This window comes from Acanthopagrus latus, chromosome 18 (genome assembly GCF_904848185.1).
Source record: "Acanthopagrus latus isolate v.2019 chromosome 18, fAcaLat1.1, whole genome shotgun sequence".
NCBI classification, from domain to species: Eukaryota; Metazoa; Chordata; class Actinopteri; order Spariformes; family Sparidae; genus Acanthopagrus; species Acanthopagrus latus.
The window spans coordinates 13,003,504-13,021,068 of NC_051056.1; the positions used below are offsets into that span (position 1 = coordinate 13,003,504).

At 44.1% G+C, this 17,565-nt stretch overlaps 1 protein-coding gene across 4 annotated transcripts in view; it reads right to left on the reverse strand.

Annotated features, from left to right (window-relative positions):
• Positions 1-1,023: 1,023 nt before the first annotated feature.
• The window catches only part of gpc3 (glypican 3), a 118,601-nt gene continuing 102,059 nt past the window's right edge, over positions 1,024-17,565 (reverse strand). The window contains exon 9 of one of the 4 annotated variants that reach the window (XM_037078088.1): positions 1,024-3,012. In XM_037078088.1, coding sequence (XP_036933983.1) covers positions 2,837-3,012 — 176 coding nt within the window. In that variant the 3' untranslated portion in view covers positions 1,024-2,836. Of the gene's footprint in view, positions 3,013-15,150; positions 15,437-15,463; positions 17,417-17,565 lie in introns of those variants that run through there. The other 3 variants (XM_037078091.1, XM_037078090.1, XM_037078089.1) reach the window with 3 other exon arrangements.

Consider the following 17,565-nt stretch of genomic DNA (forward strand, 5'->3'; position numbering starts at 1 on the left):
AATGATCGGTGTAGACAGCTGTGAAGCCAAACAGACTTTCAATGACCAGGAGGTGAAGTCAGTGCAGCAAAATCTGTCCTATTCATTGGATGTATTGTGAGGCTGCTCTTTAAATGAGACTTAACATGGTGCTGGGAGGGTCGGAGGTGAACCTTTTCTTTTCAGCCTCTCCCTGACGTTAACACATTTAGAGGTTCAAACAGTTAACGTAACTATGAACATTTACTCAACTGCTGTACTTAAGTACTGTTTTGAGGTACTTGTACTTAACTTTCCATTTCCATTTTCTTTACACATTTTGATAATAATATGTCTTCACTCCACTGCTTTTATTTGATGAATTCAGTTATTTACTTGTTACTTTTTCAGTACATACACAGTTTTGAATGTCTTTTTATCGGCACATAAATAATAAAAAAGCCACTCATTATCCCATGATAAGAAAAATGATGAATACTGGAACTAACAATCAGATAATTTATTGCCAGATCGTTAATATTAATACTTCACTACATTTAATATCAGATACTTGAAGTATTTTACCAGTCAGCACCAATCAGGATTCAGCAAAACTTGAATCAGAGTCTGATGACAGTTGTCGGTTTATTTCTCATGTTGACTCTCCACTGTCAATGACACCCGAGTGAACCACACAGTTCTTCAGATTAGTTTCTTTAAAATAAGATGTTTCTTTCCAAGTTTTATCTTTGGTTGTTGCTTTTTTTGTGTCTTAAATATAATTCTTCAAAATCTTCAATAATTAAATATTAACATTGATCTTTAGATGTTATGATTAGAGAGTTTTCAGATATTTTTGTGATTTTGTGCTCTTTGAATATGATATGCCAGGCTTGCAGAAGGGGGTCACAGTTGTGCAATTTCAAGATCAGAAATAACTTTTGCAATCCCATATTTTTTGACTGGCACTTTGTTTCCTATCATAACTGTTATGAAACATTAAAATTCAGGGGAAAAAAGTGTCTTTCATGTAATCGATACACGTAAACAATAAACACAAAAGTGTAAAACATGTTTCATTTATTATACATTGTACTTTCGTCATCAACATTAAAGAAAACCCCAAACTGTAATGTTACAGGTCATTTCATTTTATCCATGTCTAACCCAAGGACTGACATTGTCCTGAATTGTTAGGAGGGCCGTGACAAACACAGGTGTAACTGATAACGTTAGGGCTGCATTCTGTTTAGGTGTTGCAGTGTCAGGCCCCTGGTACTCTGCATGCTGGCTCACTGACATGACTTACTGCACACCTAGAGGGAACAAAGCGCTCTCCCTCAAACTGTCAAATAATCTGATACTTGCTGGTTAGCTGGAACAGTTCCTGTGTTGGTTCCCGATTTCCTCCCACAGTATAAAGACATGCAGCATAGGTTAAGCGGCAACTCTAAATTGCATTCGTAGATGTGAATGTGAATGGTCTCGGCATGGGATTGACTGGCAACCTGTCCAGGATGCATCGGGACTATCACCCAATACCGGCTGGAAATTGGTTCCAGCGTCCTGTGATCCTGGAGGATAAGTGATTATAGCTAATGGTGAATGAATGGATGGACAGTCTGGCGCACAGCTGTGGAGTCAGCTGCGTGGCAGCAGATACACCTTGAGCTTTTAACTAGTGTCAAACAGCCATCACATGTCATTCAGTCTAACCATGGGGTTGGAAACCAGTTTTCACCACAAGCAATAAAAACTTCTGGTTTAAAACAAAACAAAACAAATTTAAATACATAGGCCAAACTTTAAGAATGTGTAAGCCAGATGCAAACCGACATTACAAAATTAATTTACACGTTTTTACACATATTTATATCTCCTGGCGTAACCCACAGTGCTAAAGAATCAACTAGAAATTTGCAGCAATGCTTCGCAGTCCAGCCAATAAATCAATCCATGAACCACAAATTCTGTGAAATATGCTGATACTTCAAAGAAACATATTTTTGTAAACATGGCACTAACACAGAAAAACACACATCTGTACAGTTATCAGGCTTATTGGGAGCTCTTATGATAGCCCTTGAAACTTTTTTTCATCGTCGGGCTCAAAAACAAATACAAAAAAGAAAAAATCAGCGTCACAAAAGTGATGTGAGTGAGTGAATCAGTCTGATGTAGTTTAGCTATCACTAGGACACAAAAAATGAGAGAAATAAAGTTAGATTTTAGTAGCAACAGAGCATTTTAAGGTACAGTGCATCTTTAAATAATGGTTTAGTCTCAGCCTCTGAGGATAAGAAGTTCACAACAACTCCCCAGTCCTGGCAGGAGATTATTGACTGCTGTGAAGGAGTGCAACAAATGTTTTCCTCTCCTTCCAGCTTGTTTCTGCAGGGCAGTAACCTGTTGCAGACTAGGAGTGGGAGCAATTTAAACGGTCTGTTGTGAGTCTGTTTTCCGAGGAGCTCCTCACTAGCAGGACGGTGACAAAGCTGTCTCACGACGAGGAGCCCCCGTCACTTTGTTTTGATACAGGAGTCAGTACGGGAGCAGAGAGGAGGTGAAGCAAAAGGGCATAAAAAGTTGTAGTAACCATAGTGGGAGTGAACCAGAGTGCATGTTTCTTATTTACACGATGCTGTGGGTTTATCTGATGTGCTTTAATAGGTTTCTTGAGAACATCCAGTGGTTTTGAATCAAACAAAACAGCTTCTCGCTGAGACAGATAAAGAGAAATGTGGCATATTTTTTATTTGTTTCTTTTTTTTTTTTACTCGTTCATGCTTCATTTAATGAGCTGCTGAACTTTACATCAGGAACTGGAACTTTCAAAAAGTTTGTCACGTTCCTCAGACGTGATGGGAGTGTGCAGTGGTCAGTGGCGACAGAGCAGGAGCAGAGCGAGCATGGTGGGGAGCGCTGGGACCAGGCTGCTGCTCCACAGCGGAGCCGCAGGTGAGGAGACGCCTCCGACTCCGGCCGGGGCCAAGCGAGGGGTCAGCAGCTGCTCCTGGAAGGTGAAGTCGTCCATTGCCAGGTTATCAGCAAGGTCTGAGAGAGGGACACAGATGGAGGGGATGGATGGGAGATAGACAGCAAGAGGTGGAGAGGAATGAAAAGTATGAGAGAGGCAGGAAAGAGGATGGAGATAATTAGAACAAACACTGTCACAAAAGTCGAAAAACATGTGTGGTATGTCTGTCCCAGTTCTGCATGATGTCTTGCACAGCTGTAAAAACAATGTTACATTGGGAGAAGGAGAGACACAAGCGCCACACATAACCAGATGTCACATGTTATTGTTGTAGACACATGCGGAATCACACAGACACATATTTTACTGAGAGTGAGTGTTGAAATGTGGAGTTAAAGTGGTGAGATGCTGAACACAGAGAATAAAAATAAAAACCACAGAGGCAGGATGAAGTCATGTCTCCAAATCTGAAACACACAACCACTTCAACTGATGCACATCTTCTCTGTGATAGAAAATATCTTCAGTGTTTAAAAATGGAGGCATCACTGTTTAAGTGAATTAGACTAAAACTAGATGTGCAAACCATCTTGGATTGTGTGAGAGATATTGACAGTTTGTGACAGGAGGGTGTCAGTTTGAATCTCTGAATCAGTTGTCAAATTCACTGTGGATCACTTGATACTGTATGTCGTAACACCAGTGAGTCAGGGATTTATGGTCCTGTGTCGGGAGATGCTCCAGAGACAAATATGACAAGGATCAGGTAACCAAAAATAGCAGCCACAGGCACTGTGATTTCAGATGTGACAAGCTAGACTTTTGTTGGTATTATTTTTGCGCTGATGAAAATCTTGTGAAGGTCTAAACTGCTCTGCATGTTAAAGGGACAGTTAGAAATACTGAGCTGACTTGCATTAAAACAAAAGGCAGGGTGAAACGTTAAGCCTTGGCCTGGTCGTACACTCAGAAATCCTCTAACGCCAATTGACTTTTGTTTTGCCTACATATTGAACATTCAAGATGAGAGGTCCGCAGTGGTTCCTCATCGGTGTATTTATAGTCTTTATGTTAAGCTAAGCTAATTAGCTCCTGGTATCAATCATCATGATAAGAAAGTAAATTAGCACATTTTCCCCCAAAATAATGAACTGTTCCTGTTGTTTTCCAAAGGTTTTATATATATATATATATATATATATATATATATATATATATATATATATATATATATATATATATATATATATATATATATATATATATATATATATATATATATATATATATATATATTTTCTCTTGTGTCTTCAAGATAACCTTGAAGTTTATTGGACTGACTGCATGTGAAACTCTTCTTTTGGAAAAACAACAAGCCAGCCTCTTGTACTTCATGCCCAAAAAGTAAAATAAATCTCCCTGCAGCATGGTGGAAAAACACAGATGACAGTCTGGGGTTTTACTGCTGTCATTCCTGAGTATAAAATATATTTCTTGTAAATGATAACACAGTTTAACCTCTGAGTCCATACTCCTGAATATAACCTTTACAAATGTCAAAAACTCCCTCGCAAATAGAACAAAACCTTTCTGTATGGAGAGAAGTTGGCTCAACAGACTCCACGTCCTCTGGCAACACTGTCAGGAGACACCAAATTCAATGCAGCTATTATTTATTTTTGTGGGTAATACTTTTATTTCCACTGTGTCGTTAATCATACACAATGTTGCCTGTCTGAGCTCAGGTTCTCTGGGAATTCAATTAATAATAATAATAATAATAATAATAATTGTTAAATGACTTCAGGGACGGTGTGGATGAAAATTACACTGGTGATACATCCACTGCCTTCCTTAAAGCGATAATTTGGGTCGTTTGATGAGGGATTGTGGGAGTTACTTCTCCCCTAGTGTGTTACCTGCAGTGGCTGACCGTTAGCTCTCCCCCTGGGTGGAGAAGCAGAGCGTTGTACTGCTAAACGTTACCGACAGCAGGACGTATTTTATCCACCTAAGAGAAGGCACACCTAGAAAATACGTATACGTTTAAGTGTGTTATATTGTGAACATTTTTGGCGATTTTAATTGCCACGGACAGCCACTGAAAATCTCATCCAAACAGCTGATCTGCAGCATAACACAGTGCTCGGCAGCCACAGCTGCAGCAGGACGTTGAGGTTGGTTGAGGGAATGTATTCCCAAAGGAAATGGCTGTCTGGCAGCAATGTAAAGCACCAAAAATGTTCAAAGTATAGCACACTAACAGATCTACATTATTTAGGTGTGCCTTCTTTCAGGTGCCGTTTAGCAGTACAACGCTCTGCTTCCTGTCGGTGCTACGCGCTGCTTCTTCTCCACACAGGGGGAGAGCTGACGGTCAACCACTGCAGGTAACACACTGATTAGGGATAAGCACCTCCAACCTACCCCACATAAGTGAACCCAACGATTACTTGAACTTTCACCTCTGCCTCCATAACTACTGTAAAGTTGCCCTGGAGCAAGGCACTGAGCTCATTTGCCCCAATGAGGCCATTGAGTTAACAGCAGGCTGTGGTTTGACTGGGAAACTCCCAGGTGCCCTCAGTGTTTTTCACCGTGGCGGTTTGCTGGATAAATAAAAGTGAAAACTTTTTAGTTTTCCATGTGAATCCTACATTACTGCTGTATTCTGGCTGTTTTCCTCCCTCTCCTCTCCATCTGTTCTGTTCGCTGCGATGACTTCATGGTCACCTGCTGCTCTGCTCTCACTTACTGCTCTGCATCCACAGCTGTTCTCCTACTGACGCTGTGCAGAGCTCTTCCTCCGTGTGTGTGTGTGTGTGTGTGTGTGTGTGTGTGTGTGTGTGTGTGTGTGTGTGTGTGTGTGTGTGTGTGTGTGTGTGACGTGCTGCTTTGTCTGACAGAAAGCTGTGAGGGAGACTCAAATAAGAAGGCTGAGTTATGAGGGAGGGCAGGAGGATATCAGTAATAAAGCAGCTCTCTGGTCAGGAACGCCAACTATGAGCTGAGCCGTCCCCTGTCAAGCCAGATGCAGACACATACACTAACACACACACACACTGGTGCATTTCTCACATACCTCTCCCTCACTCAGTCTTGGTGGCCGTGCACACGTACACTCACTTTCTCTTGTGCGCGCCGTCACATGTGAGCTCCTAAAATAACAGACAGCTCCGAATTGAATTAGCCGTCTCATCTGATCTGTGCACTGTTCTCCCTGGTGGTGGGAGTGATCCACTGGGAGGATGTGGCTGATCTGAAGCGCTGTGTGATCAGAGGGAGCAGTCGGGGAGTCCGGCTATAGCCTCGGCTTAGCCCCCTCGAGCTGAAACACTGAGCCCCTGGTGCCCACAGGCCCCTATGCTGCCATCTTAAACAGAGGAAGGAGGCAAATAAATAAACCTCCTAAGCGCCAAACAGCACCTCCGATGAATTTCTTTGCAGTTACGACATCATTTGAACAGCAGCCAGGGGACAATTAACTTTTTTTCCCCCCTCCTGTGTCCTCTGACATGGCAGTGGGCAGACATTCTTGGGGGCTCTGAAAGAGCGATTTGTCACTGTCGACAGCAGCGCGCTGTACTGCCGAGCCAATTAAGCTCAAGGTGCAATTCGATACAGCTTTTATATACACTGTGGATGAGAAGGAGGGCGGGGGGGCACGCATGTCCGCATTTGTGTGTTTGTGTGCGGATGATTGAGTGGGGTGTGTGCGCCCCGTCCTCGTGTGTGTTTGTGAAAAAAGCGGGAGACTAAGTGGGAGAGCATTGTGTTGGTGTGCTTTACAGAGGCAATAATGTGAGTGAAAAAAAAGTAAAAGAAGTCTCAGGCTGTGAAAAAAATCCCTCGAACCAGAGGAGGGAAAAAAAAGAGTCTTTCTTTCTAGTTTAAACACTTCGACATGAGCAGCACCACAGAGGGGCCTTGTTCTGCAGGCTTTAAAAACAACCCAACAGGGTCTGAACACTATGCAAACTTAGATCTCCGTACACTCCTGCACAGGCCTGGGACTAATAATATCCTAGTATCATTAGTGATGAACACCTGTGCCTGTGTGGCAAAGTATAGACAGAGAGAGGAAAACAGAAGTAATCCAGAATCAGCTTCTACTTTTTTTTCTTATTTCTATCTTTTCTCTTCAGGGCTTTTTGGGGAGGAGCCAGGACAGTAGGCAGGCAGGGACAATTAGGCCAATGGACGGATAACTCCTGGCTAAAAATAGAGCCACAATCCCAGCTGTGATTAATGTGACCAACATGGGCCCTTGTGGCTTTCAGCGGAGCTGAGCCCTCCTCCTGCTCGTCCATTTAAACCCTCCATTTTGAGGCTATCACTCCTCAAAGGATGCCAAAATGCTAGCATGCCCCTGCTAGCTTTATTGTGGCCTTACAAGCTCAAGTTACGACACAGGGGAGAGGTCAACAGTCCACCCACTGATTAGCTAGGCTCAGGCTCCGGACTGAGAATGAGCAGGTAGGTTCAGTCGCATGCGAGTCAACAGGCGGGGACGCATTCAGGTTTTTATGTTTTCTTCATTCCTCAGGAGAATAGACAAATAAATCCAGACTGTGGTTTTTGAGGGGGAGCGGATGTTTGTTTGGATGGAACAGGTCAAACAGTGGCTGGAGTGAGTGCATGCATGCACATGTGTGTGTGTGTGTGTGTGTGTGTGTGTGTGTGTGTGTGTGTGTGTGTGTGTGTGTGTGACTGAGTGATGTTTCTGCCTGAGGAGGGGAAACAGGGAGGGGGTGAGGGAGTCTGGAGTTTTGTTTTCAGCAGCGCTCGGTTCCTGAGGCTTGTCGTTTACAGTTCGTAGTTGTCACATCAAGCAAACTATGTCCAAAACTGCAACACTGAAGCCACATTTTCCATCACACCACACTACAGGTGATGATTACAAGATACAGAAAACCACAGGAGAGGTTTCATTCGTGCTGTCTTGCACTTTCACACACTTCCGAAACGCACTTAAATTACTGCAAGGAGTCAGTACAGCACATCAGTAGCCAGTTGACACATTATTCTAACCCGTCTGGCAAATGTGTACCTTCATGGTCCAGTACAGTTTATTCGGTACATGTGTGCTATGCACAAAGGCCTTTTTTTGGTCAGATAAGTATGTGGAATGTTAAGTCTCCAAACACAGGTGCTTCTTATGAAACGTCGGAGATGGTCTAGATTGCTGCTGCATTGGCAGACGGTGTGTGCACATAACACACCTAAGCTGGTCAAATTTGATCTAGGTTTAAGATTCAACAGCTTAAGAGATATTATGGTTTCCGAGGTAAAGCAAATATTTTATCACTGGTCTCATCTCCTCAGTGCAAAGTATTCGCTTAAATGTTGCACTCAGCAAATTTTGAAAAATCAAGGGGCTGGAAGGAGTGTGTGTGTGCGTGCGCGTGTGTGCAATTCTTTGTCAGGAGCCCTTACAGCTGCGAAGAAGACAATGGCTCTGTAAAAACATGATAGGAGCTGCTGGATCGATTGATTCGGTCTTATCTTGTTGAGGGTAACAGATATAGAGCTGAGCTGTGATTATTGGCCTGCCGGTCACATTCTGTAGCTTGGCGAGGGCTGTTTGTCCCGAGACACTGCTGATTGAGAGCTGGGAAGGAACCGAGGGAGCGGTGCAGGATGCTTCTGTCCATGGGCTGGCGGGAATGCGACCGTCTGCCTCCACACCCACAGGCCGACCACAGGGGCGCTCGGAGAGGCTGGGAATGTCGGGCCAAGACAAACGGGACGCCCAGAAGAGGCCCTGCCCCGGGCTTTTGCAACAGCTCCGCTCTCTGAGCTGCTCCAGCCTCCTAACCTCCACAACACTCACTGTTATTCTAGGCCAAGGGATCCTCCCACACAGAGGGCAAGAGAGTAATGCAGGGCGACTTGATGCCAATGAGGGCCGAGGACACAAACATGGAGCTCTAAACAGTGTAAGATGAAATGAGAAGTGAATAATGGGGCGAGGAGGCTAAAAGAGGGGAAAAGAGACAAAAGAAATCTGAAACACTCAAACATGAACTGAGCATTGAATGTGTGGGTTTTTCGCTGATAAGAAAGGAGTACAGCCAGCTGTCAAAAAGAGGAAACCTACCGTCCAAAACACTTTCTAAATTGTGGCTTGTGGGACAAACGATAGTCAACACCTATTAATTAACATGGTCAGTGAAGGGAGGTGGTGTCAGCGAGGGGATGGCCAGCACATCACACCCACTGGCCTTCCCTACGCTGTCCAAATTAGATTTAGTCCCATGTATTTATAGTCTCCTCTTCCAGTAACAGCTAATGTGATCGGGGAGAGGAGAAAGAGAAGGAGCTTGAAGAGAAATAAAAGCTTGAAACAGGGGCATAAATTTTAACCGAGAATTCCACGCAGTGAGTGGAAAGTGTGTGCACCAGTGCGAGGGGTAAAAGCCATAACAAATCAAACGTACAAAGAGTTGATTCTGCACTCAGGGCAAGGGGCTCGTTCAGGGTGGGGAGCTGCGCCACATACAGAGGAGGCCTGTAACCCCGGCGGTGCTGATGGAGGGTCAGAGGTTAGGAGGGAGTGCCGGTTAGGGGTGTTTCTGGACAGATGGAACAATGGTGGTTGTTATCAGGGAGAGAGAGAGATAAAGGCTGACCTAAAGAGAGAGAGAGAGAGAGAGAGAGAGAGAGAGGCAGGAGTGGTCGCGAGGAGCCTGTGACCGGTGGGTCGGCCTTCGTCCTGGGGGACATCCCGGTCGGGGAACGCATTCTTCGGATACTATCTTTATCTTTTAATAATGAGGCAAACTGACATCCCACATAGATCTGTTTACATTCTCCTCCTGGGTCCTACAGTCAGTCCGGCGAAGGAAATGGAGTTGGCAGATTGAGACGTGTGTTTGTTGTGCAGACGTCCCAGCCAACAAACATGCAGAATTCTCCCCCCTACATTCCTGTCATGGAACGGCAGACTAGAAATACAGCCAAGAGTGACAATTTGGCTGGTCTGCCTGCACACACAGAGCGCTCCTGTTGAGTAGTTTTACTATCTATGCAAGCTCTTTTTAGTGGTTATCCTGCGGTTTCCTCCAGCAGCTCCGAGTCCATCGACAGCAGGGCTCCTGCATCGTCGAGTTACTTTGAAGAATGGGCTGGAGAGGCAGAATGGGAGCAGGCCACAGGAAGAAAAAGATGGATAGAAGGTGACTTTAGGAGATGCAGGTGAAAGTAGAGGGTTAACACGTAAAATGCAAACCGCCCCGAGCCCTCAAACCCGGCTTTTGAGACATTCCCACAAAATGGCTGCTGTGTGTCACTGCGGCGGTGAGCAGTGGAGCGGCGGGCCTCGAGAATGGTCCCGCTGTGTGCAGAGTGTTTGTGGACTGTGGCTGGGCTGATGGACATGGCTCAGGAACGGGGCCTGGAATCAATTTAGTGCGTCCAAAAAGTGCCTGTGAATGTAAATAAAGCTCTTGAGCAAACAAACGCTTTTTCCGAGAGGCACACACAAACACAGAAAAATGCATAGGCCTACAAAGTGAATCAAATGCCGGCGGGCGCCCCCCTGCTCGCGTAGATGATGAGAACCCAGTTTGCGCTCGTATCCACAGAAATTAAAACCAGGGCTCTTCTTCCTGCCTTCTGACTAATCTTAAGGGTTTTATCCCCGGATTGATTTGAGAAAGCTCCATGGCGGAAGACCAAAAAGGGTCCAATAAGAGGGTAACCTCATCCCTGTGTTCCTCTCCTCCCTTTCCCCCCCCATCTTCCCCTCCACTGCCACCACACTCAGCCCAATAACTGGGGATAGACAGGGCCTTGTGGCAGGCTCCAGTGAGAACCAGAGCGAGAGATGACTGCAGCTCTTACTAGCCAAGCCTGTTTACACAGATGGTGGCAAGCTTCATTATTTTTGTGAGGGGCGTGGAGGAGGTGGGGAAGGAGGAGGACTGGCTGAATTTACAGAGGTTGTTTATAAGCTCAAGGAGGGACGGCTGTAGAGAACATTGGGTCAGAACACTTCCAGCATGCAACACATTATCAGTCTCTCCACCAGCACCACCCTTAAACCTTTCAACACCTCCTCTAGCCTAATGTTTTCATCAATTGAAAGACTTCTCCAGAAAAAAAAATGTATATCCATTTTGGATAACAGTCATCGCTTTAAGTTTGTCATTAATTATCTAAAAGATAAAGAGATTTTTGTTGGCTAAAGAATGATTTTTTGTCAGCCAAGGATGAGAGCAGAAGGCATTTCTTCCAAATCTCTTTTTGGAATAAAGATTTTTAAGCTGCAACTGAACAAAAACATCTGTTCTTTGATTTCCCTGAGAAAATAAATCATAATTATACAGAATTAAAGCAACACTGAGATCTAAGACATAAGATCACTGGTTGCAGATTTTAAAAAAAAATGTTTGCAACATCAATATATGTTATCGCAACCAAAGCTTTTAAGCATTGGAGGAATTTAAAAGGGTTTTGATTGATATTTTATGTTTCTGGTTGGTAATTTCAGTTGGCATAAAATAACAAGAGTCTACAACAAACATCTGTGTGAGGCTGCGCTGAGGGAAAGTGGTGCTTTGAGCTAAATGCATACTAACATTCCCACAGTTACAATGCAAACATGCTAGTGCTTAGCAGGTACAATGTTTACTATGTTCCCCATCATATTTTAGTCTGTACCTGGGTAGTGGGCCGATTAAATCCCTGAGATGTATCAACAATGCATGCTATTTCCAGAGCCGTGCTGCTAACAAGGTTGAAAATGAAATGTCTCGAAAATTTCAGGTCAAAGTTAAATTATTGCAATCCCAGAAACCACTTGCTTTCTGGCCTCTGTTGGCAACAGCCAATGTTTTGGAGCCAGCAGATATCCAGATACAGATTGTTTGCAGTCTGACTGGCAACTTCAGTTGCAAGAATGATGTTAGAGTTAAGAGATGACTCAATTTATCTTTGAAGGAATGCAGATGCATTTAAAAACTGGAATGGCACGTAGGGCGCATACCTCCACCACAGCCCAACAGTCCCCATGATGTCAATCAATCCTGATTCAATATCACATTCAATCGTCGTGTTTCAACCACCTATAACTTCACCATTAATTCAAGAACCACATTTAGGTCAAATTCTGCTCACTCATAGATACCAGTCAATTTAATACACCTGATAATTTTTCCCACAAAGATTCATGCATTATTCCCAGAGAGATTGATGACAATTTTGGGACAAATGTTAATTGGGTGTATTTTGGGGCGAGACCCAGATTCCATCCAAGTTGTATGGAAATCTGTTGTGTAATTTTTGTGTTGCTCTGCTGACAAAGCAACAAACCAGCCAACCACCAAACAAGCCAATCAACCAACCAGTTGACCGATTTTTTTTTCTTCTCAAGAACAAACTTCAAATTACAAATTAATTATCAAAAGCATTGCATTTATTTTAAGGCTTTTATTTTTTTATTTTTTTAACAAAATTGCCCTGCCATTTTAAACAGTGCACCTTCAAACTTGCTTGAAAAGTATGTGTCCCTTTTTGATAAAATGCTTTTGTAAACATAAATTTAACATTTCAGATTACTTGCTATTATAAAAACAGGTCAGTTTCCACATTGGTATTGATAAAGTGTTAACATAACTTTCATTAAATACTTTATTTTGCAAAAGGTAACTTTTGTCTACAAAAAGTGAAAATCGATTTTATTTTTTTTAACTCGTCCTAAACCACAAACTCGAACTAATCGCTTCTGCTGATTTATCGCCCAGCCCTAGCCTGCAGGCAACCGAAGTCTGCTCATACTCGACTGGTCAAAACTGCTCAGACCACAAACGGCAACCAGAACCCTCCTGAAACCAAACAACTGTAACCATGCATGTGGATGTTAGATAAAAATGGACTCAAGAGTGTCACCTGTTCCCTTTTATTTATATATGTTGGCAGATGATTTAATCTTGATGGAGGTAGGCCTCAAACAGTAATACTCAAGTCTGCATGTTTTTGTACCATCTGGCCCTGCTTGCTGAGGACGCAGGCCATGTGGGCACCCAGATTCCTCCTCCACCCAAACACCTGCGCTCGTCCTCGCACATCTGCATCGTCTGAGCCTGTTTCCTTCTGTCTCACGCTAACCTGTGGCACGCAGCAGGGCCCTCTACCTGGCAACCACATGTGGATGACTGTTAAACAGGAAGCACATTCATGAGAGCGGTGGCTCAGATAATGGTCTTTATGAAAGTATATGGAGCTTAAAGGAGGAGCTGCCGGAGCTAATATCAACAGTGTCTGGCTTATGGCTTTTTTTGATGAAGACATGTGGCAAACACAACTGTGGAGGACCGGCGCCGTGTGACTCACCTATCAGGTGCCGAGGGTCAGGGGTCGCAGCTGCAGTTAATTAACATACCAGGTTCCGGTATTGGCAGCACGTACGGCTGTCAATTGGACCCACATACACATTGGGTAAAGAATGTTAAGGTTTCCCAGTGTATCACCCTTTAGACTTATCAAAGGTGTTTTTGTCTCTTTCTGTTCTTTATCCGCATTCTTTCATCACCTTCTTCTTTCTTTTCCTCGCTCCTTTGTTCCAGCCACAAAATTTGGAGCAGACCTGAAAGGTGAGCCCAGCCCAGCCTCTCATCGTAAGCCGCGTGTTTCACATTACAGGAATATTTCCACTTTGCGTTTTGCTAACCCCTGGTGCTGATAAAATGCTCAAGAGCTTCCCAAAAGAGCAGCTTGCCTTCGGGGTGCTTACAGTGACCGAATGTCTGAGTGCAGGCACATAACAAGAGGCCTATTCACGCGGCTCCTGCTGAGCATGGCGAGGCACAGTGCACAGCGAACGCCCCATCCAGCTCAGCAAGAAAACACACAAGGCAGAGCTCTGGGCTGCTGAGCTGTGGCACAGCCCACCAACTGTTGGCTCTCAGACTACTAAATGTTTCCAAACTGCTTCAAAAACCCGTTTTAACAAGTTTTTTTGTCTAGCAGTAAGCATAAGACTCTTAAATGGCCATTTTTATAAGTGCGTTGGAATTGAGTGGTCGACTACTGTAGTAAAAGAGGCATTTCTGTGGATTATTTCCACATTTTCCCAGTTTGATTAATTTTGTTTCAAGGATTGAAACATTATCCTGAGAGCTGTAAATATGATTTGCAATGTTTCAAACTGCAATAGCTTTCACAAATCAAACAGGTTTCACTTTCTCATGATGTGTTACGATGTTATATATAAAAAGAGACATTGTGCCCATTTTCAGGTTCATCATTTTATTTTGGGTTGCTACTAGAAAAGGTTAATATGCTTTCATGCTCAGTCAGTTTTCTCATACTGTCCACTGCTGCAGCTCTGCATTCCTCCTCTGTCTGAAAAACTCTGTTGTAGCTCCTGTCTCCTCCTGAGTATCCAGTCTCCTCTGATTGGTCAGCTCACACACGCCTAACCCAGCACTAGTACCACTGCCAACCGTTAACAACAGAGCTATGTTAAATCGACTTGCCAAACTAGCCATGATGCATTCATTATGCAAAAGTATGACTTGGTGACGAAGTGTGATGTCACAAAGTCACAATATTAAGGGAGAGACTACTGATGTGGTGTTTCAGGAGTGTGTTATCTTTGGGAAAGAGGAGCATCTGTTGGTGCAGACTTAGACCTTTTTAACTTTCAAGATCTTTTACATGCACAAAAACAAATATACCACACTGAGGGGGGGGGGGCATAAAAGGTCTCTTTAAAATTACTCACTATTTGTCAGCACTGAAAACATTGCCCTACATGTCTGAAGTGACACTGGGAGGTAAAATGAAAGGAGGAAGCAGATTTCATGAACATGGTGGAGGTCTTTGTTGGTCACGGACCAGGTGTGCATGAAAGCATGGAAACCAAGATGAGCCCTCATCATGAGCAAGAGAGAGTCATGTGGTGTCACAGGATTAAAACAACTACACATACTGCCAAGCACACATCACTGTGAGCGCGTTCACATACACACTTTGGGATTATAGATAATTATATAAAATAATTTGATTTTCTCAGTCTGAATGCGACAGGTACATGATTCATAAATGTATCAATATACTTTTGATTTTGTAACAATGAGCTTCATTCACAGATCAACAGGCAACTTGAAAAAATACTTTCATTGGGGCTACACTCTAAATTTTGAAACCTCAGAATTACCAAGTCAGGTTGACCATTACAGTGTAAGAAGAATTAACACAACACAGCAACATTCTTAGTACTAGCTGCATAAACAATTTTCATTTAATTACTGAAATGTTACTCAATTACAAGTAAAACTACTGGTATGAACATAAATGTACAAGGTTCTCTTCTCAAACACTACTCAGAGCATTAGTCACTAACTGCTGATGTTTGATACATTATCAACAGCAGGCTTTCAGTGATTTCTGTTTCTCCAAACCCTCAGACATTTTCCTCCCAACTCCTCCTCTGTCCTGCTCAGTGGTCTGGGCAATGTTTTAACTGGCCTGTTTGTGATCAGATAACCTTATCTGCTGCAAAAACGGAGATAAAAGGTTCAGTTAACAATTCAAATTGTTCTCAGTACTCAATAATATTTTTTAAAATATTTAACTAGATGGTGTGGTGCAATGCATACATAAGTGAGTGTGATGTTACTAGATGTTACTTCCACCCATACACAATATAACATTATCCCATAATTGACACTTGTGGCTGCAGCAGCTATAGTATTGATCGGAAACATCAGCCTACTTTAAACAAAGTGCAGATAGAACATATTAGTGACTGAGAAACACATCATTACATAATCTGACCATCATCAGAATCTTATCATGTGTTTTTTTTTACCCTGCCACGTGTGTGAAGTTGTAACTTGAGTATAGCTGGTGTGTAGGTATTCTGTTGAAGCCCCAAATGATTTAAGCAATTAATTCTGTCTGTGCAATCCTAGCAAATAATAGACATGAACAGACACGTCACCAGAGAGGTCAGTGGGTGATCTGTCTGGTGTGTGAGCTGTAACCAGTCCAGTGCCTGGCTGCTTGTCTGGCTTTTGATGGGTGGGGTTGGTGTAGGGGGGGTCCCCGTCCTGGAATAGCTCCTCTGGCCTGGAATGCTCGGGGGAATGTGCGACGTGGGGTCTGACCAGTCAGGAGGGGAAGTGTGTGTGTCTATGTGTGTGTCTCTGTGTGTTGTGTGTGAGTCGTGTTAGTGATCAGAAGGCTATGGGATCTGTGCCGAGAATGAGTGAGGAAAGATCAATCATTGCGTACGTTCGGGAACATCCTCCGTGTGGTCAGCAGGCTGACAGCCAGGGCTGTGTGGGGGTCTCAGCCCTGCCTCTGTCCTGTCTGCACCTTGTTGTTGTAGCTTCTGTCACCTTTCTCTGGCTCTTGTGTGTGTGTGTGTGTGTGTGTGTGTGTGTGTGTGTGTGTGTGTGTGTGTGTGTGTGTGTGTGTGTGTGTGTGTGTGTGTGTGTCTGCTACACCATCTCTCTGCTCCAGGCTTTGTGAAACCAGATCTGCCTCGTCCATCTTGGGGCAGCAAAGCACAGACAGGGAGCCCATTAGGCCTCATGCTCGCAGCTTGACCTTTGAATCCCAGTCCCCTGTTTGACCAAAATGCACAGGCTAAGCGGCTGTGCTAGGTCAGCGTTTTGCTGGGTCATCACAGGCTATCAGCGGCTATCTGTGTGTCTGCCAATGAGAAGGGTCTCTCCAAGGTCTGCAAACATTACTGGCTAATGTACAAACAGGCCTATGTGAGCCTGCAGACCCACTCACACACACTCATGAGGGGCACAGTGCACATCTAATCTGCTAATTCACTGAGCAGATAAGGGAAAATGTTGAGGGATATTGAGACTGAGATGGAGGTCAGACTATAATTTCCCAGGGTGTCAACTTCAGCAGCTTGTGAGCCGGAGCAGACAGTATAATGACTCTGTGTATCGAAGCAGAACTGTACAGTCAGGCTAACAGGAGCATGCAAGAAGAGGGCATCAGACTCTCACGGCCCAGCCTGCTGGAAGTGATGGCCCTGCAGGATTCCTGCGTTAACCCCGGGTTCCTGCTCCCGCTCCCGCTCCCTCGCCTGGCGAACCCAAATCTCTGCCACAACAACCCCGACAGGAGGACTACTCCCTCTGCCGTGTTTGCTCAGCTGCGCTGGCTTTGTGTTGGTGTATCGAACCCCCTTGTTCCTGCTCCCTGGCTGTTTTCTCTCTCCTTTTCTGTTTGGTTTCTTTTCTTCCAGCAGTTGGTAGCTTCATTTGTTCTTTGTTTGGCTTTGGAAGAGCGCGTCCGACGTTTCCAGTGGATTGACAGCGGGGAGGTCAAGGGGTCGAGGTGAGGCGGCTACCTGAGGAAGTCTCGCGTCTCTTGCCGCATAGTGTCACGGTAGTGTCAACATGTACAGTAGTCATGTAAACACCACTCTGCTGTGCCCAATGCCTGTGTTCGGACTGTGATCTCTCTGACTCGCTGCAGAAGGAGCCAAACCCATTCCTGCACCTACCAGTATTAAAATAAACAATTCCAATTTGGTTAGCAGGCTTAAGATGTAAACAACTTAATAGGTTGTGCCCAGCATTTTATCACAGCCTGCCTCATAAATGCAAGTTAAATGTCCCACAATGTAGAAAGTGAGATTTCTGTGTCTT